We start from the raw sequence: 21,173 nt of genomic DNA, 5'->3' as shown, positions 1-21,173 counted from the left end.
TGTGATCTGAGAAGATGCTTGATATAATTTCAATTTTCTTGAATTTGTTGAGGCTTATTTTGTGTCCTACCATATAGTTTGTCTTAGAAATTTTTCTATGTGTACTTGAAAATGATGTATATTTTGCTTCTTTGGGGTGAAAGGATCTATATATATCAATTAAGTCCATTTGACATAGAGTATTGTTCAATGCCTCAATATCTTTGGTGTTTCTTTGCTTTAAAGATCTTTCTATTGTTAACAGTTGGATGTTAAAGTCCCTTAGGATGAGTGTGTTGCTGTTGATATCCTTCTTGTAGTCTTCCAATATTTTCCTTATATATTTGGGTGCTCCTATGTTAGATGCATATGTATTTACCAGGGTTATATCTTCTTGATGGGTTTTTCTCTTACATATTCTGAAATGCCCTTCTTTGTCTCTTTTTATGGCCTTTGTTGTGAAGTCTATTTTGTCTGATAAAGGATTGCTACCCCTGATTTTTTTCATGTCTATTTGAATTTTTTTTCCCATTCCTTTGCTTTAATTCTATGTAGATCTTTTGTTCCGAGTAGGTGTCTTATATACAGTATGTATGTGGGTCATGTTTTTTTATCCATTCAGTTACCCTATGCCTTTTTATTGGACCATTTAATCCATTTACATTTAAGATTTTTACTGATAGGTACTTACTCATTGTGATATTTTCCCTTTGTACCTGTGTTCTCTCTCTCTCTCTTTTTCTTCATCTTCTTATAGCAGTCCCTTTCCCATCTCTTCAAATGCTGGTTTGGTGGGAATGTCTTCTTTTCACCTTTTGTCTGGAAAACTCCTTATATCACCTTCCATTTTGAATGAGATCCTTGCTGAGTACAGTAGTCTTGGATGTAGGCCTTTGTTTTCCATTGCTTGAAATACTTTTTGTCATTCCCTACTGGCTTGTAGTGTTTCTGTTGAGAAATCCACTGATCTGATTGTCTTGTCAGAGCTCCCTTGTGTATTATTTGCTGTTTCTCTCTTGCTGCCTTTAGGATTCTCTCTTTGTCTTTGAATGTTGCCATTTTAATTATGATGTGTCTTGGAGTGGGCCTGTTTGGGTTTATCTTCATTGGAACCCTCTGTGCTTCTTGGCCTTGTGTGACTTTTTCTCTCCTCAAGTCAGGGAAGTTTTCTGTCATTACCTTTTCAAACACATTTTCTACCCCTTGCTCCCCTTCTTCTCCTTTTGGTATCCCTATGATATGGATATCATTACATTTCATGTTGTCCTGCAGCTCTCTTAAACCCTCTTCATTCTTTTTTAGTCTTTTTTCATTTTGTTGCACTGTCTGGGAATTTTTTTCTACGTTGTCCTCCAGCTCTCTGATCCAATTCTCTGCTTCCTCTATCCTGTTTTTTATCATTTCTACTGTGTTCTTCAGTTCAGAAATCATATTCTTCACTTCCTGGTTCTTACTGGTAGTTTCTATGTCCTTTTTAATTCTGGTAGTTTGAAGTAAGTTCCTTGTACCTTCCCTGGAGTTTATTGTAGTTTCCCTGGAGTTCTCTGTAATTCCTTTGGTGTTGGTTGTAGTTTCCTCTGAGTTTGTTGAGTTCATTGAGTTCATTGAGCTTCCTTATTACCATTCTTTTGAATTCCATGTCCCATAGTTTGATGGCCTCTGTTTCATCTAGAAGGCTTTTTGAGGATTCCTCTTTTCCTTTTTGGCAGGAGATTGTTTCTTTGTCACCCCTTTTTAGGTGACTCTTCTTGTTTGTTTTTGTTTCTTAGATTTATCTGCTTTGATATCCCACCTTTGTGGCACAACCTTCTGTAATAGGAGACCTGGGAGATTCAGTGGTGCAATCTCTTTGATCTCCTAAGCTTGATGCTCTTAGGATGCCCTTTATGCCATTTGTTTAGGCAGTCTGCTTGTATCTCGGTTTTGGTTGTTGTTATGGTGCTCTTTGGTGAGAACTTCACTCTGGCTAGCTAACTGAGAATCACTCTGCCCACCATGTCTTGAATATCCCCCACTCACAATCACACAAGCAGCAGCAAATGAACCAGTATTAATATAGATGTAAAGAAATTAAGACTATTATACTAAAGGAAAAACAGTTAAGAGTTGAGAGGGAAGGTGGAAAAGTAATAGTAGTGAGTAGGGACAAGGCAATGTGAGACAGTAAGTAAAATTTACATTGTATGTTGAGAAAGGGAGGGAAGAAGGCAGAATGAAGTGAGAGAGGGGAAGCATATTATACTGGTTTATACAGAAGTAATAAGATATATATTTAGTATGAGAGGGAACATAAAAAAAAAAAGAAAGAAGAGGAAGAGGAAGAGAAGGTAGGAAGCAGATTAAAGAAAGAGCTTTTTGCCAGTACTCTGGAAAACCTTTGGTTATGATTGATATAGGTGGGCTGGGAAAAAAGAAAGAAAGAAATGTTAAAGAGATGTCCAAAGGAAAGGGAAGTGAGTTTGAGATGATAGAGGGGGTAGGTATACTAAGAACGAGAAGTAAAAACCATGCTAACTGAGAGAGGGGAAATTTTTCAAATTTAAGCTGAAAGAATGGATACTAGTCATTGTAGGAGAGAAGATAGAATTTAAGACCAAAGTAAGAAGAGGATATCAGATGTTAAAGTGGGGTAATAAAAGGGAGGAGTAGCATATGATATTTGGAATAACTAATATAACAACTAGTGACTTAAAATACATGAACTGGAAGGACAAGAGAATAACTTGTGAAAAATACCGCAGTGGAATTTGTCCCAGAAATATCTGGTTTTACCACTTTTTTCGCTTTCTGGATCTGCCCCTGGTCAGAGTTGTATGGGTTTTATATTTTCCTTTCTGGCTGGCTGTTGTGAGATCTAGCTGGATTCTGGGGCTGCTGTTCTCTCATTCGTGGGTCTCCCGCAGATCTCCGCTGTGAGCCACACTGAGTTGAGTCCCCCCCAGTCCCTTGGTCCTGTGGTACCCTCTAGCACTCTTCGTTTTTGTTTAGCAATGCTACTTTGCCAATGAGCTGGTGTGCATGCCCATAGTCCTTGCCCAGTCTTGGGTCTCGTTTCAGCTTTTCTTCCAAAAAAAGTCTCTGCATGGCTTTCAAACTGCAGCACTGGTCTGAGTTTTTGTTTGGCAGAGCCCTTGTGCACACACCCATGCAGAGTTACCTGCCCAAGGGTCTCTACCAAGTCTTAGGTTCCGCCTCAGCTTTCCCCTGTGTGGGCCCCTCTTGTGGCTCCATTCTGTGTTTTTGTTTGGCAGAGCCTTTGTGTGCACGCGGGCACAGGGTTGCCAGCCTGAGGGTCCCTACCCAGTTTCAGTCCCACCTCAGTTTTCCTTCTAAAAGAGTCTGTTTGGCCTTTCACGCTTCAGCACCAGTTCCTGTGGGCCACGCTCTCCCCACTCCAAAATTCATACAACTGCTCGCAGCCAGGGATGGCCTTTCTCTTCCAGCACCTCCGACTGTTTTACCAAACCTTCTCGCTGACTCCCTCCCAGATGTCACTGGTCAGGGCGCCTAGGGTGGGAGCGCAGTTTCCAAACAGATTCCGGTTAATGAGCCGGGCGGCAGCTCACCGTGTGGTTCAGCGGAGACTCTAGGCTAGGAAGCCTGGGGACTCTGCTTGGAGAGTGCAGGCTGTAGTTTCAGCCTTCTCCCACCCTGCTCCTATGCTCCTGTCCCCGTTCGCCCTATCTGAAAGCAGCACTCATTCATTCTCCACTCTGTGTTTGTAGTCCAAGTCCTTCTGCGACGGGAGCAAGCAGACAACACTGCTACTTACACGCCACCATCTTTTCCTCCTCAGGAATATGTTTTTGTTACAAAAGAGTTTCTGCTCAGTAAAAGAAAACATCAGCAAGATGGAAAGGGAACCAACCATATGGGAGAACATATTTGCCAATGATACCCCAGACAAGGGTTTCATCTCCAAAATATAAAAAGAACTTATACAACTTAACACCAAGAAGACAGACAATCCAATTAAAAAATGGGCAAAGGACCTGAACAAACACGTCTCCATAGAGGACATACAGAGGGTCCATAGGCATATGAGAGAATGCTCAACATCACTAGCCATCAGAGAGATGCAAATAAAAACCGCAATGAGATACTGCTTCACATCAGTCAGAATGGCCATTATCAACAAATCAACAAACAACAAGTGCTGGCGAGGATGCGGAGAAAAGGGAACCTACTGCACTGCTGGTGGGAATGCAGATTGTGCAGCCACTATGGAAAGCAGTATGGAATTTCCTCAAAAAACCAAAAATGGAACTGCCTTTTGATCCAGCAATTCCATTGCTGGAATTATACCTGAAGAATCCTGAAACCCAAATTCAAAAGAACCTATGCACCCTGTGTTCATAGCAGCCCTGTTTACAATAGCTAAGTACTGGAAACAGCCTAAGTGCCCATCTGTAGATGAGTGGATCAAAAACTGTGGTACATTTACACAATGAGATAATACACAACAGAAATAAAGAAGGTACTCCTACCATTTGAAACAACATGGATGGAACTAGGGACTATTATGCTTAGCGAAATAAGCCAGGCAGCAAAAAACAAATAATATCACCTAATACAGGACACTAATGAACAAAACAAACAAACAAAATAGAATCAGAAACATGTAAACAAGGAAAAGACTGACAGTGACCAGAGGGGAGGGAGGAGGGGAGAAGGGAGGAAGAAGGGGAAAGGTTTTGAAAAAGAAAGTTTCTCAGACAAGCAAAAGCTAAAGGAGTTCATCACCACTAAACTGACCTTACAAGAAATGTTAAGAGGACTTTATCAAGATTTTTTTAAAAAGGTCATAACTAGAAATAAAATATAAAATATTTGAAGGAAATTGTACCACATAAAGGCAAATATATAGAAAAGGTAGCAGATTAACCGCATATAACTCTAGTATGAAGGTTAAAAGAGAAAAGTAGTAAAGTGAACTGTAACTACAATAATTAGTTAAGGGATACACAAAATAATAAGATGTAAATTTTGACATCTAAAACATGAAAGGGGGTAAAAATGTAGTGCTGATAATAGATATGCAAGTAGTAACTAACATATGACCCAGCAGTTTCACTTCTAGATATATATCCAAAGAAAATGGAAGCACAAATTTGAAACAATATATGCACCCGTATGTACATTGCAGCATTGCTTACAATAGCCAAGCTATGGAAGCAGCCCAAGTGTGCATCAGTAGATGAATGGGAAAAAAGATGTGGTATATATAAACAGTGAAATATTACTCAGCCATAAAAAATAATGAAATCTTGCCGTTTGCAACAAAATGGATGCACCTTGAGAGCATTATGCTAAGTGCAATAAGAAAGAGGAAGACAAATACCATATGATTTCAGTTACATGTGGAATCTACCAGAAAAACAAAGAACAAACAAAACCAGTCTTAACAAATACCATATGATTTCACTTACGTGTGGAATCTACCAGAAAAACAAAGAACAAACAAAACCAGTCTTAAAGACACAGAGAACAGATGGTTGCCAGGAGGATCAGGGGTAGACAGAATGGGTGAAGGAGATTACAAGGTACAAACTTTCAGTTATAAGACAAGTAAGTTAAAGAATGGAATATATATCAGGGAATATAGACAGTCATATTTTACCAACTTTGTATGGTGACAAATTGTAACAAGACTTATTGTGGTAATCATTTCATAATGTATATGTCAAACCGCTATGTTGTACATCTGAAATTATCATAATATTGTATGTCATTTATATCTCAGTATAAATAAATAGATGGCCTGCTCAAGAATAGTATCTGGTACATCTTCCTGACCTTTTCCCTGCAAGTGTGGCTGTGACATTTATAAATTAACCAAAGTGCTTGTTAACCCACACATTTGTATTATTTTTCAAATTACTGAATATTTTTTGTCTGTCGTGTTCCTAAGAATATAGATTGATTTAACATACATATGCTTATGTTTATATATATGTATATATATTTATGTGTATGTATGTGTTTATATTGGTATAAGAGGCAAATACAAGGTGTGTCCAAAGTAGGTTTATAGTTGTGGTTACACAAAACAGTTTATTCTTGTATTATTATTATTAGTTATTATATTACTTTTCCACATGAACAACTGTATGCCTACTTTTGCCCCACCCTGTATGTATTTTGTTTTTGCTTTTTAAATGTGTTTTATTGATTATAATGTTACATTTGTCCCAATTTCCCTTCCCTCTTCTCTCCTCCACCCGGTGGCCCCCCTCCCTCCAGTTATCCCCCCCTTTTAGACCATGTCCATTAGTTATGCATATAGTTCTTCTCAACCTCTCTCTGTCTATTCCATTCCCTCCTACCATGATCCTTAATGCCTATATCATCTCCCTCCCTCTCCCCATTCCCCCTCCCTGTTGACCTCCCCCCAATATGTTCCCCGTACCTATAGATCTTTTTCCACTCTCGTTGCCTGTTTAGTTTGCCTTTGTTTCAATTCTCTAGCTTCTGTTGTTGTTTCTTGTGATGCAGTTTTCATTTTAGATTTCATAGTTTTGACCCTCCTTTTTCTAAACCAGTGCCTTTAACATCTCATATAACAGTGGTTTGGATCTAATGAACTCTTTCAGTTTTGTTTTGTCCTGGAAACACTTTCTCTGCCCTTCTATTCTGAATGACAATTTCGCTGGATAGAGTATTCGTGGTTGTAGGTTTTTGCTTTTCATTACTTTGAATATTTCTTGCAAGTCCCTTCTTGCTTGCAGGGTCTCCCTTGAGAAGTCAGCTGATAGTCTAATTGGGACCCCTTTGTACATGATTCTTTTCTTCTCTCTTGTTGCTTTTAAGATTCTCTCTTTATCTTTAACTTTTGACATTTTGATTATAATGTGTCTTGGAGTGGTTCTCCCTGGGTCCAGTTTTTTTGGAACTTTCTGTGCTTCCTGGACCTGTAAGTCTATTTCCTTCCCCAAGTTTGGGAAGTTCTGCTTTATTATATTTTCACTCAATTTTTCAATTTCTAGTTCATCTTCTTCGCCCTCTGGCAAACCAATGATTCTTATGTTGGGCCTTTTATAGCTGTCCCAGAGGTTTCTGATCCTCTCATCATTTTCCTTGCTTCCCATTTTTTCTCTCTTCACTGGTTGACTGTTTGTTCCTTCTTTGTGTTCTGGTTTGTTGATTTGAACTCTGGGTTTTATTTCCTCACCATCTGTCTCGTATGTGGTTTTGTTCCTTTCGTTATGAGTGTTTTTCGATTCTTTCTCATCTTTTTCCAGATCTTTTGTTAATTCTGTAAGCCACCTGATAACAATGGCCCTGAACTGAGCCTCTGACAGGTTTCTTATTTGTTCATCTGTCAGATTCTCCATCTGTTGCCTGGTGAGCTGCGCCACCGGGATTTCTATAGTTGTCTGCCTCATTTTGACAGATGCGTTTTGTTTTCTTGGGCCGGCTATAGGGGGCAGTGCCTGTGTACTCGTCACGACCCGGCGACCGGCGGCGATCCGCAACCTTTTTCGCCACGCTGTGGCCCTTTGTCGTCACAACCCAGCGTCCGGCGGTGGTCCAGCAACCTATTTCGCAGCGCTGTGGCGCTTTGTGTGGGGGCGGGGGTCCAAGATGGATTCACACAATTATTCCGCTAGGAGACCGGGATCCGTCCTCCCACCCTCTGGGCCTCACTGTTCAAGGCGATGTGGTGGGTGCTTTCCCCAGCGTTGGGGTTGCAAGCTGCCGGGGTTCGACTGCAGCTGGGATTGTTCTCCCTGCCGCTGTCCCAGGTGCGACCACAAATAGCACCACCCACTTTCGCTCTTCCTACCTGCCCAAAGGGCGCCGCTGGTTTATAACTTCATACGTTGGGCTTCCGTGTAGTTTTATTTTCTGGAATTTCTAGTTATCTTTTGTTTTGAAGTAGTTGTATTCCTCTCTAGTTGTAGAGGGAGACCGAGCGTGTCCATCTAAGCCTCCATCTTGGCCGAAGTCCCCTGTATGTATTTTGGACCAAACAAGCCTGAGTTTGTATTTGAATTGTATTAGTCACTAGCTGTATTATATTTACACGTGACTTAACATCCATGAATCTCACTTTATCACATGTGAAATAGGGATAATAGGAATTATCTCATAGTGTGGCTGTGCGGATAGACTATAGCGGTATATTTTAAGAACTTGGTACAGTGCCCATCTTACTATAGTAGGTATTTGATAAGTGGCATTGCTAGTGACCAAGCACAGGTGCTTTAAGGTTATGTAAATTTAGGCAATAATTCTGTCAGCTTCTTTATAATGTACACAACTCTATAAAAATATATATATAATATATATATTATATATGCAGTATATAAATACACACATACCATAGGAGTCAGCTCCTTAAAGAAATACCACTCCTTAGTGTGGTGACAAATGGTAGCTAGACTCCTTGGTATTTATTTAAGAGAAATGAAGGTATATTTCCACAAAATTACCTATATGTAGATTGTACAGCAGCTTTTTAAAAAATTACTAAAAACTGGAAACAACCCAAATGTCCATCAACTGATGAATGGATATGCAGAGGTGGTATATCCATACAATGGAACACTACTCAGTGATATAAAGGAATGAACATGTAATAATATGAATGAATCTCAGAAAGCATTAAGAAGCCAAATTCAAAAGACTACCTACTATATGAATCCATTTATATGACATTAAATAAAAAAGGCAAAAGTTAGGGATAAAAGTCACATAAGTAGCTAGCCAGGGGTTGGGTATAACATAAGGGCATCAACTATAGTGGTGCACAAGGTTACATTTTGTATAAAGATAAGTATTATCAGAATGGATAATTTTGTCAGTAAGAATAATACTGACCAAAAAAAGCAATTGTCCATGAAATATGTAGAGTATCATTATATAATGTTTTAAAACCTGTAAACAATAAAAAATATTATCTATAAATACATAACTATATAGTGAAAGTATAGAATATTCTTGAAAATTCTGAACCTAAATTCATGCAAGTTTCACTTTGGGAGTAGGAGGGCAGGGAGGGGATGTGACTTCACTGTGCTACATGGCTTAGGGTGGAGGATGTTTTTCAATTTAAGGTTTATAATTGTAAAGAATGCCATCACTATTGTAAATAGGCAGATTTAGTTGCAGGTATACATATATATGCACACTATCTCTGGAAGGATTTATGACAAGTAATTGGTAATATCGGGAGGGTATTTGTAGTACTGAGGGTTGGAGGTACAGAAATATTTACTTTACATTGTCTTCTTTTTATACTTTTAGAGTTTTGTTATTTTTTAAATGCATGTATTGTTTTATTTACACAGTGGAATACTATGCAGTCATTAAAAAGAAAATCTTATCCTTTGTGACAGCATGGGTGGACCTGAAGAGCATTATGCTAAGTGAAATAAGCCAGTCAAAGAAAGCCAAGTGCCATATGTTCTCACTTATATGTGCAATCTAATGAACAAAATAAACTGATGAACAAAATAGAAAGAGAGGCATCAACACATGGAACAGACTGACAGCTGTCAGAGGGGAGAGTGGGACTGGATGAAAGAAGGTGAAGGGATTAGACAAAAAATATATATGCATGATCCCAAGACACAGACAACGATGTGGTGACGGCCAGAGGGAAGGGGCTGGGCAGGAGCCAGTTGGGGGGGAATGTAGGCAAAGGAGAAATGGGGTCATCTGTAAGGTGTCAATAATACAAATAAAGTAAAAAAAACAGCTAAAATATATTATGTTTATTATCACATGGTTTAGAAAAAAGCAAATACAATTGTATTTTCATGTTAGTATAAACATAAACGAATGCATGCAGGTTTTATAAAAACAATTGCCAAAAATATAGGAAATACGGCAGAAAAACAGGAAAAATATATTGTTTGTTAATTTCTTAGTGATTGTGATATAAAATTTATTTTTGACCTATAATGTGTTGCAGTTATATGCTATTAATAATGAGACTAGAAGATACAATAGCAACAGCATATTTAAATTAGTTATGGTTGTTTTGTAGTTATGTATTCTTACATATAACATAAATCTAACTCAAACTAGCATAAACAAAGAAGAATTTACTATACCCAGATGTCCAAGAAATGGATGTGGATTTGTCTGGCACTAGGGGATCCAGGGGTACAAATGATGTTATCAGGATTGTTTTCTTCTTGGGGCTAGTGGTATAGAACATTCTGTATCATATTTACCTGAGTTCATCCTACCCCCAGGACTGAACAGGATCACTGTAGCATAGGGTAAGGATATTTCCCAAAACACAGATGTGCTGGCCAGATGAGAACTTATCTAATAGAGGAAGGAGGTTATAAAGCTACAGAGTTTGTCATAGCTTTGAAAGTAGTCTCCAGCACCTAGACAGATTAGATGTTTGGAACTGATAATTAAGTTTATTGCTGTGAAGCAACACTAAATCCTTATAACCTACTAAATGTGGGAAGTGAATTGTTCAATACTTGATAATTTAAATAAAGTTTGCATGCTCCCATTTTTATTACAGAAATTTCTTAAGCAGAGTCTTCATTATGGCAGTTTCCTGCTAGACCATTGTTGGGTTTATACTTCTGGGTTTTTTTTTTTTTTTTCCTGAAAGTACCAGGTTAAAAAACATCAGAATAATCAATTAAGGTAACATTTAGCAAATACTCTGTTACCTGTCCAATATTTGATATTCCTTAAATACATGCAACAGAATGCCTGACATTTTGTAAGATGTGCTTTTATCTGTGATTATTTTTTATTTGCCACTGTTACAGTGGGTATCTGTGTCTTCCAGGTTACTATTTCAATCACATTTTAGTATTCTGAAAACTGGCAAAGTTGTTAATTATTGGCATCAAAAACCAGCTACCTATTTTTATTTTAAATGCTTTTTAATTTATGAAAATGTTTCATCTGTAATTCCAGAATTTAACATGTTAAAGCAAGCACTCAAACATCTTTAAATTAAAGGTGACTCTTTGTTAGAATTTGCTAGCCCAGATAGAGAACAAATTAATTAATTTAGTGCCTAAATTTGTTCACAAAGATCCAAACTGCTCCATGTTTTTATAATTCTCCATTATTAAAATAGAAAAGTGGCATTGTCTAATGTTCTCTTGTATTATAGCACTATGATCAGGATTTCACAATTTGTCTTATGACTTCATCCTTATGCAAGAAAATAATTCCAGTGAAATCATAAGAGCTCAACAAAATTAGTGAATTTTTGCCTCTGTTGCCATTAGTCCAGTCTGTGAGGTGAGTGATCACAATTTGCTCTGTGTTATCTCTCCAATACCATTTAAAGTGAAAGATAACTCTTTCATACAAATTAAACTCTGAATGAACAAAACTGAAACCTGATTTACCAGTACCATATTTTTTTATTTATTTAATCTTTATTGTACTTTTTTCCATTACCATTTGGTACCCCCTCCTCCCAGCAGTCACCACACTGTTGTCCATGCCCATGAGTCCAGTATCACATTTGAAAGTTACATTGAGAACATTTTGGCTATGCCTGAAATCCAGTGGGAATGTTGGTTAGAAGGTAGCAATTCTTTTAAAATTATCAGTTTGACCCCTATAAAAAAACTGATTGCAGACCCTTTAGAATTTGAATATTATAGGAAGAGAGGAACAATAGCATTTCTTGAATAAAGTATCTTTAACATTCAACCTTGCTCCCAATCTCCCATTACAGAAGTTTTTCCTGCAGAAAAGGAACTGAAAAAGTTAAATCATATCTGTAAGAATCAGTCTTGCGTATTTTTTTCATGTTAAATATCAAAGATGGCTTAACAACATATTTAGAATTTTCTGAGTTTTACTGTTAATAAAGTTAAAAGAAAATCTAGTGTGATCAGGCAGTGGAGCCACATTAAATTTGTATCTGAAACACCCAGTGTGCTTATCTCTATTCTAGATATTGCTCTCAACCCATGTTCCACATTCTGAATTCTGTGTGTAAAGTTAAACATTGCAGAGGGGCCTATATCTGATGAATATAGAGAGAAATAAGGTTGAAGCTAGTAATGAGCAAAGTTGGTAAATTTAATATATTCAAGTCTGTAGTATATCTGTTATTGATATAATTGGATTATTTTGTGGGAAATTATGAAACACTCATTAAAATACTAATAGTCTTAAAACTACCAGAAACTTAAGACTCCTATTCACACTCTAGTACTGTATTTTAACATATCAAGTTAATGTTAAATTTCTTAAAATATTGATTGTTTGCAGGCAAAGTTGTTAGCCATGCAAGAAGCCAGAGAAACTGCAGTTCAGCAGTACAAAAAACTGGAAGAAGAAATCCAGACGCTTCGAGTTTACTACAGGTAAAAATTCTTTTTGGCCGGGGCATGAGTAAATGTCAGTTTGGGAAATACTTGTACCCAGTTTTACAATGGTGAGTGAGGAAATACCTCAATGAAATTAAACATTATACACTTAGGACATTTTTTAAATTTTAAAATGATTCTGGCATAAAATGTTTATTATTTTGCCTCTTTTTCTTCCTGCACTTGGTAAGCTTTAAGTTTAGACTCCCATCAGGTTTATAAAATAAATGGTGCCTGGTCAGCAGATGAACTATTGACTCATCTAAATGCCGCCTCTAAAGTGATGACATATATTTTCAAAATAGTACATGAATATCAGTAATAACAGCATTTTACCTATGATAATATAATAGACGTTTCTAAAGGATTTTTGAGATTTATTAAAATAAAGAGTAGTTGTAAAATTAATTCAGTAGGTCACACTGGCATTTTTTAATGGAAAGAAATAAAGTAGAAAATGGCAGAGTGCGTCTCCTGTAGTAAGGGTAAATGCTATTATGTGATACTTCTGTTTCAGTTTTGTGTTGCGTGAGAGAGAGAGCTAAGATTGTATATTGGGCTAAGTGTACAATATATATCTTCACAGTGAATCACGGTTGAAAAAAAGACTTGAAAAATTAGGTACAAAGTCCTGTGTATTCTTTGATACTTACCAAGATTAAAAAAAACAACAAAAAAAAACTCTCAAGTCTGAAATATGAGAATTCAGGAACTGAGGATATAAATTACAGAAATAGTTTTTAAAATTTGGCCTTCCTTTCAGAATGTTAAGTGCATAAATGCAATAAATTAAAATCTGTTTTACTAAAATACAATTATGAAACTATAATTTTATGCTATATTAGTATATATGTACACCATTATTAATACATTAAATAATTAGATCTAACAGTCTATGAACAACTGTAACTTCAAAGTAATGATGACTGTAAATGGATTTGGGGGATAACCACAAACTCTGAAATGTGACATGAAAATACGAGTAGTTTCTATGGGTACAAACTCTTCACAACCTCCAATATCACCATTAGAGTTTGTTAACTATGTTCATAACTATAGGAAATGCTATATTTATATGAGTTAGTGAAAAATGGAGATGAAATTGTTTTCCCATCCCCAAATTAAGAACCCCTGCTTTAGAACAGCGTTACTGACATACACAGTAGTTATTGCTTTGAGTTGAATTGTGTCCCTCAAAAAAAGACATGTTGAAGTCCTAACCTACCTAAGAATTGACCTTATTTGGAAATAGGGTCTTTACAGAGGTAATCATATGAAGTCATTAGCATGGGCTTCAACCCAGTATGAAAGTGGAAATTTGGAAATTGAGAAACATGCATAGAAAGAAGACAATCATGAAGACACAGGGCGGCGATAACCTTGTTCCTAGAGTGATGCAGCTACAGACCAAGGAGCACCCGTGATTGGCAGAAAACACCAAAAGCTAGAAGCGGTGTGGGAGGATTCTTCCTTATAGTCCATCAGACATCTGGATTTTTAGCTTCCAGACCACAAGACAGTACATTTCAATTATTTTAAGCGCCCCGCCCCGTCCCCAGCTTGTGGTGCTATGTTACAGCAGCCCTAGGAAACCGATACAGTTATCAGACACCAAGTATGTTTGGTTGATGACAGTCTGTGGGGAATCGTTTGCTTGCAGTTGGAATAAGTGTCTATATGTGGCCAAGTAAGTAAGCAGAACCCTGATAGTGCATGAAGATATCTCACGCACTCACCCTTTTTTAAAAACTATAGAGTGAATATGATAGTTTTCTATATTTTATACCAATGGGTTCTTAACTACAACTGGGCATTAGAATCACCTGAGGACCTTCTGAAAATCCTGATCCCTATCCCATCTCAAATCAATTACAGCAGAGTCTCTTGAGGTAAGACTCGGCTACCAGTGTGTTTTAAAGCTCCGTAGAAATTCCTACCTGGGGCCAAGTATGAGGCCCACACATTTCAGTTAGCAGCATTAAATTAGGGTCTCCTCTTGGTAGAACAACAGAGGCATACATTAAACCCTTTATCGAGACATGAATACTGTGTGATTTGTGACCACACCTTAACTATTGCAGCTTCACCTCATAGAAATGAGAAGTCTTACAGAACCTTCTCCTGCCATCCTTGTTTGATGGGATAGCAGATGGGTGTTGTACTGATAAAGGGACAGTGCCCAAGAATTCCAAAAGGCTTACGATAATCTTGCATGAACTTCTTTAAAAAAAAAGAAATCTTGATTCCAAATCTTGTCACTCCTTCTCTTTGATAAATTGCAGAAGACTATGGAAATATTTTTAAAATTATAAAATTTTTAATAGTTGTTTTCAAAGAATTTTTTAATCTACATGAATTTAACAGTTAAATGACCTCTTCTAAATAAAGAGGTCAAGTTATTGGCTCAAAGATAATGCTTTACAAGTACCTCTATCACTGTTACTTTTTTTTTAAATTACTGGTAGTGTAGCAAATCTACTGTGATTTGCTGTTCGATGTCCTTGCCCTATGGGACCTTACATAAATGAACCTCTCCAAGACCATCACTTTTTTGTTAAGTGAGAATCATAGTACCTACCTACTAGAGTTGTTTTAAGTAAATACAGATCTTAGCACATATTTGTCTTATTGTTAGTGCTCAACCAATGTTAAGGTAAATTTATTTTAACAAGAAGTAAGTGAGGTAGGAGTAGAATCAAAAACTGTAATATCACTGAAGCCAAGGAAGATTTCCAAAAAAAAAGGTCAAATATTGCTAAACAGTTAGATAAGAACAAAAAGCATTCATTTTGTTTGTTTGAAAGTAGGTGCTCATTAATGACCTCAACAATAGTAGTTTTAATAAAGTATTAGATATAGAAGCCAATTTTCTGTGAATTGAAGAGTGATTAGAGGTAAAGAAGCGTAACAATTTGGACATGGTCTGGTCCTTGAAGAAACATGATACAAACAGTGTTCATGTTAGTTGAGATGAAAGGAAGGTAGGCTAAGGATTTTGGTATTTGTTTTTGAAAAATGTCAGATACTTGAGCACATTTATGACTAATTGGAAGGAACCAGTAAAGAGAGTTTTTATGAAACAGGATTTCTAAAGAAGTAGGATGAGATAGAATTTAGAATCTGCAAAAGAGTTTGCCTTGACATGAAGATGATCACCTTGTGCTTATAGACAGGAGCAAAGGAGATGAGAATAGTTGTGAATATAAATAAATTTTTGTTCACAATTAATAGTTCCTTTTTTTGGTGAAGTAAGGGTCAATGTGGGCTTCTGAAGTAAGAAGGCATGAGGCTTTGAAAGGAAAAACTAAGATTAGCTACTGAAGGTAATGGGAGGCAAGAACTGAATAAAGACAAGAAATACAAGGTCAGGCAGTCTCGAAGACTAATCTGGGAGTGGATGCCATAAATTTGTAAGAGATCTAGTTTGTACAGTTGTGTAATTTAACACATTCAACTGAATTTGTATAACAGTACAGAAGTCAAAGGGTGGAAATAATTCAGGATTATGAATTTGTGAGATTAAAATTATGGAGAAAAGAGAGGTTGAGGGCACACTAGCAGAAAAGCTGTTGAGATGATGACTGATAGTCTTAAGCTAAATAGGGCAGGAAATAAAATTGAAGAGACATGTATACTGAGAAGAAAAAAAGTGAATCAAGAATCATGAATCTTGATGTATAATAAATGTAGAGGGGATAAGAAAATTTAAGAGCTGAAAAGATTGGAAGTTATAGTCTAAAAGTGGAGAATTGCTATTTAAGATCTCAGAGGTGAAGCACTCAATCTGAGCAGTGACTCTCTCTCTCTCTCTCTCTCTCTCTCTATCTATCTATCTATCTATATATAATCCATCTATCTATATATCCATCCATCATCTATCTATCTATGATCTACCTATCTGTAGATATATATGTGGCACCAGCAGCCTGGAGCAAGCCGGTATATAGCTGTCATGTATATCATGAAACAGCAAAGGAATAAGCCTCAAAATTAAGTCTGGCTCTCAACTTTGCAACAGCCAAAGAAGAGGAGGATATTTTAAGGGCAAATTAAAATATGCCAATTAGTGATATTGACCTTTTTTTTCCAAAAATTATTTTCTTTTGTTGAGTTATACTAAGAACTATTATTACTTAAGCATTGTGTTTACTTGTATGGAATTAAGGAATATGGAAATATATTTTTATGGGTTTCTCTGTTCTGTTAGTTTGAGTTATAGAAGACTTTGGGCACTACGAAAAGGAAATGTTGGCCTTTGTTTCCTTTGGTGAAGTTAGGGACAGTGGCCAGAGAGGTGGATGGGTAGAGATACTAACCTTACCATAACTGATAGCTCTTTCACATTTAAGTAGAGGGATAGCAGGAGAGGAATAACAATATAAGATTTAAAATAAATTTTATTTATTATAAAAGTACTAATGAAATACTTCTTTAATTAGCAACGCTCAATGCTGTGAATTCATTTATAACAGTTTCATTGCTCTAAATCTTAGCAGTTTTAACAAAGAAGAGTCTTAAACTGGTAAGGGTTAGATTTGTATTTGGTAAAGACTTTTTCCTGTTGTTGTAAACCTGTAGTGCTGCATTCCTAAGTTCAGGAGGCATAATTATAACAAACTCTTTTCTAATTGAGAGAATGCCTAAGTTGCAATGTTGGCTGATTTAATAGTGCTTCCTTATATTTTCTTTTGCTTAAAAGAGTGTAAATTAAAATGTGTGTATAAGAATTAGATCCTATTGTTCAGTGCCAGTAGATGAGGATTTAATATACTTACTTCTAAAAACAGTGGTTTATGTTCTAATTTTTTATTATACGTAATTGCATGTGGCAAGTTATAATGCCTTTCAGAACATGGTAAATTTTATTTTTGACCAGAAGTATTGAATAGAATCCTCAATATTTTAAGATAGTACGTTTCTGTGAATGTACTAGTACTTTTAAAATAAGTAAATAGAATACTTAGGTGTTTGACATAGTGAAAACTAGACTATATATGAACCCTACTTACTAGGTTTATAATATAAATTTCAAAGTCATAGAAGCCATAGAGGACATGTAAAATATACTCAGAAAGAGAATGAAATTCTTAATTTTTCTCTACTTTCTTTTTATAAGTTGTATTTAGTATGGGTCTTTGACATTTTATATGCACTCTTTGCCTGTATGTATGCAATTCTTAGCAATCAGAAATGTCACTGTCACCAGGATCTGCTTGGGGTTTTTATGGTGGTGATAGTTTCTTATCGAAGCATATGTTCTCTCAATCAGAACCACACACTGATAAGATAGCACGCAAACTCCAGCCACGGAGCAACTCTTTTCCCTGTGCAAGTCCCTCATCAGGAGCAGTTGAACACTGGCTCCTGACCTCATTATTGCTATGTTCTAATCATTTGTGCTAATTGGGCTACCCTGTGACATAAACATGTACCACATGTTGCTGTGTTCTGGTTCCATACTGCTAAACCAGTATTGAAAATAATTTTTTTAATGTAGGCAAGTTTCAAACTTTTCAGTTTTTTCAGTTTCTTTGACACATGGGACTTTTTAAAATTCTATTGTGAAATTTTGTCAACCCTTCGTATGAGACAGATTAAATTTTTGTTTAGTGGTGTTCAGCATCAAGAACTGTCTTCTTATACCATTTAGATGTACCTATTTTCAAGGCCTCTTCCAAGGCTCGCTTCACCTCTACTGTCCAAATCACCATATGTTTTTATTGGTGAGTCTGAAATGCAAAACAAAAAGAAAATTAAAATGAAGTTTAACACACAAAATGTTCAAATTATTTTTATCAGTCCAGTGGTTTGAAATATAATTATTAGAGATTCCTTCCTTCCTCTTCTCAACTTTATAGAATGTAACATTTAATAAGTTTTAACTTCTGAATGTTTATTTCTCTACTTCTAAAGGAGATCATATCTGACTTGTTTATTATGAAAATCAATGAGATGATATACTTGTATGTTTTTGAAAACTGTAAAGCACTGTAAAAAAAGGTATATTAATAATATTTTTTATAAAATTACTTTTAAAGTTTTAATTTATTGAGGTATAAGATAACAATTAAATTAGTAGAAAGGCTATTTCTACTGAAATATTTTATATTTTCTATAACTTTGTACCAAAGGACGTTTTTTAATTATTGTTTTTCTATTGCAGTTGTCCTACTTTTACCCCCATTGCCCTGCCCACCCCACTCATCCCACAGTCAATCCCCACCCCGTTGTCCATGCTGGTTCAATTTTGCTCATTTGTTTGTGGTATCCATCCACAGTTTTTTGTTCCACTCATCTACAGATGGGCACTTAGGCCGTTTCCAGCACTTAGCTACTGTAAATAACATGGCTATGAACATAGGGGTGCATAGGTTCTTTTGAATTGGTGTTTCAGGGTTCTTCAGCAGAGGGCAGTTTTGACATTATTGGACTTCACTATTTTCTGTATCTTATTCTAACAGTAAGTTACAAGAATAAGACTAAAATTCATCATTAGCTCTCAACTGTTCTTCATTATTGTATGAAATGACCCAACCGTCTCTTTTAAGATCATTTTATAAAATATTTTGCCATTTAATAATTGTGGTCTGCAAAAGGCCCTGAATTAGAATGGCCTTGCCAAACATAAGTCCTGGGGTTTGACATCTATTAACATTATTTCTATCAGCTTGAGAAAATTTAATTTTGTTTTCTGTTACATAAAAACATAAAGTGTTTCCTTTAGTCTCGTCACTTAGAATCATCATTATTATAGTTCCACAGGTGCCGGTTGCTTGCTACATAGGTAATCTTTGACTCGTTTTTTTCACAAATTTAATCAGTAACCAAATTTTGCTGGATTTTTTTTCTTGCAATGTCTGTTATTTTTGCCATCTTATTTTTCAAAGTTTCTACCTTAAACCATACTTGTATAATTTCATACCCAGGCTTTTCTTGCTATTTTATCTACTTGTCTCTCTTCTTTACTCCTGTTAAGATTTCTGAACCATGATATTTACATCCTCTCACTCAGCCATCAACAGTATTTAATAATACCACCTCCCCTATGTAATAAATGTCAAGCTGTTTAACCTAACATTCATGAACCCTTGATTTTGCTGCCATCTCTCTTTTTGACTAAAATGTTTCACCAATTATCTTTTTACCTTCTGATTTCATTCATATTTGTGTCACCGGTGCCGTACACAGCCTCACACATAATAGGTACTCAACAAATATTTATTATAGGGCATTGACTATTATTTGCACTCCCAAAATGAATCATTCACTGTTTCCAAGACACACCCTGAAATTTCTCACTTCACTGTTTTTTCTTATGTTACCTATTCCTCCTGGAATACCTGATTTCTGCCTGTCAGATTCTTATTGAGCCTTCAGAACACAACTTAAATACCAACTATTTTATTAATCTTTTCCTGGTCTTCTCAACCAGAAATGATTTCATTCTTCCTTAAACTATCATAGTTACTCACAGTGGCTCTCTCACAATACATAAGTCCTGCTTACCCATGTAATAGTTGCACTGCAGTAAATACTTGCCCAACAATATTGACACAAAACAATCAAATTTAACACTAAATTTCTTCAGATTAAAAGTTTCTTCTGCAGCATGGTAGTCTGTGCATTGCATATAGTAAGAGCTCAATGCTGAATGAAATGATTGTACCTAGTGCACTATATTAGTTAGTTGTTTGCAGACGTGTGGGGCAAAATGAGATCTCCGTATACTGTAATGAAGTAGTGTATCATCTGTCAGAAAAGTTTATTTTTCCAGGCCAACAGTGTTCACATTTGAAGGTCATTTATTATCAAAAACATTTGCTTGGATTTTACCTTTCTTGAAATTTAGAATTAAGGAAAAAAACAAAAACTTAGGAAACAGTATCATTATCCCATGTTCATTATAGTATTGTTTCTTATAGTGAAAAATAAATAAATTAGAATCTTTCCTATGGGTGTTCTTTAGTCAGCACATGGCTTAAAGATATTGTTAATTGTCAAGATAAAAACTGGAGTATCTGCCAACATGAGGCCCTCAGGATTATGACATGGCACGTGCATTAGTCAAGGTTCTTCAGAGAAACAGAAGCAATAGACTGTTTGTATTCAGGGAAGGGATTTATTTTGAGAAATTGGCTCATGCAGTTGTGGAGGCTGGCAAGTTCAAAATGTGCAGGGCAAGCCAGCTGGCTGGAGACCCAGAGAAGAGTTGATGTTGCAGTCGGGAGTCCCAAGATGCAGAATTCCTTGTACCTTGGGGGACTCTCAGCCTTTCTCTTAAAGCCTTCAACAGATTGACTGAGGCCCACCCATATTGTGGAGAGTAATCTGCTTTCCTCAAAGTCTACTGAAATAAATATTAATCATATCTAAAGAATACCTTTACAGCATCATCTAGACTGCTGTTTGAACAAATATTTGAGTACCAGAGCCTAGATGAGTTGACACATAAAATTAACCATCACAGCTATGCCTTTCAACAATTTTTTGAAGCTAAAAATAATAGGGGTAATTAGAAACTACTTTCTGTAAAAGGGACATGCCTCTCCATGTCACCACATTTCCCATCCTGCCTACTTCATGCATTTAAAACTCATGTGCTGCCCTGGCTGGTGTGGCTCAGGGAATTGAGTGCTGGCCTGTGAACCAAAGGGTCACTGGTTCTATTCCCAGTCAGAACACAGGCCTCAGTTGCAGGCCAGGTTCCCAGTTGGGGGGCGCGTGAGAGGCAACCACACATTGATGTTTCTCTCCCTCTTTTTCTCTCTCCCTTCCTCTCTCTCTAAAATTTAATAAATAAAATCTTTTTAAAATAATTAAATAAAATCATGTGCTTTTGTCATATAGGCATTTAAATTTGTGACCCCAGATGTAAGT

General features: G+C 36.3%; 1 protein-coding gene across 4 annotated transcripts in view; it reads left to right on the top strand.

Annotated features, from left to right (window-relative positions):
• Positions 1-21,173, top strand: part of MIPOL1 (mirror-image polydactyly 1) — a 324,740-nt gene that overhangs the window by 171,826 nt on the left and 131,741 nt on the right. For all 4 annotated transcript variants that reach the window (XM_090270121.1, XM_090270120.1, XM_090270123.1 and 1 more), the window contains one exon: positions 12,199-12,293. In XM_090270121.1, the coding sequence (XP_090126247.1) occupies positions 12,199-12,293 (95 nt within the window). The remainder of the gene's footprint in view (positions 1-12,198; positions 12,294-21,173) is intronic.

This window comes from Furipterus horrens, unplaced genomic scaffold, assembly GCF_987537825.1.
Source record: "Furipterus horrens unplaced genomic scaffold, mFurHor1.1.pri manual_scaffold_3, whole genome shotgun sequence".
NCBI lineage: Eukaryota > Metazoa > Chordata > Mammalia > Chiroptera > Furipteridae > Furipterus > Furipterus horrens.
Note: the sequence above shows the minus strand (reverse complement) of the source record. Positions and strands in the feature narration are given on the sequence as shown.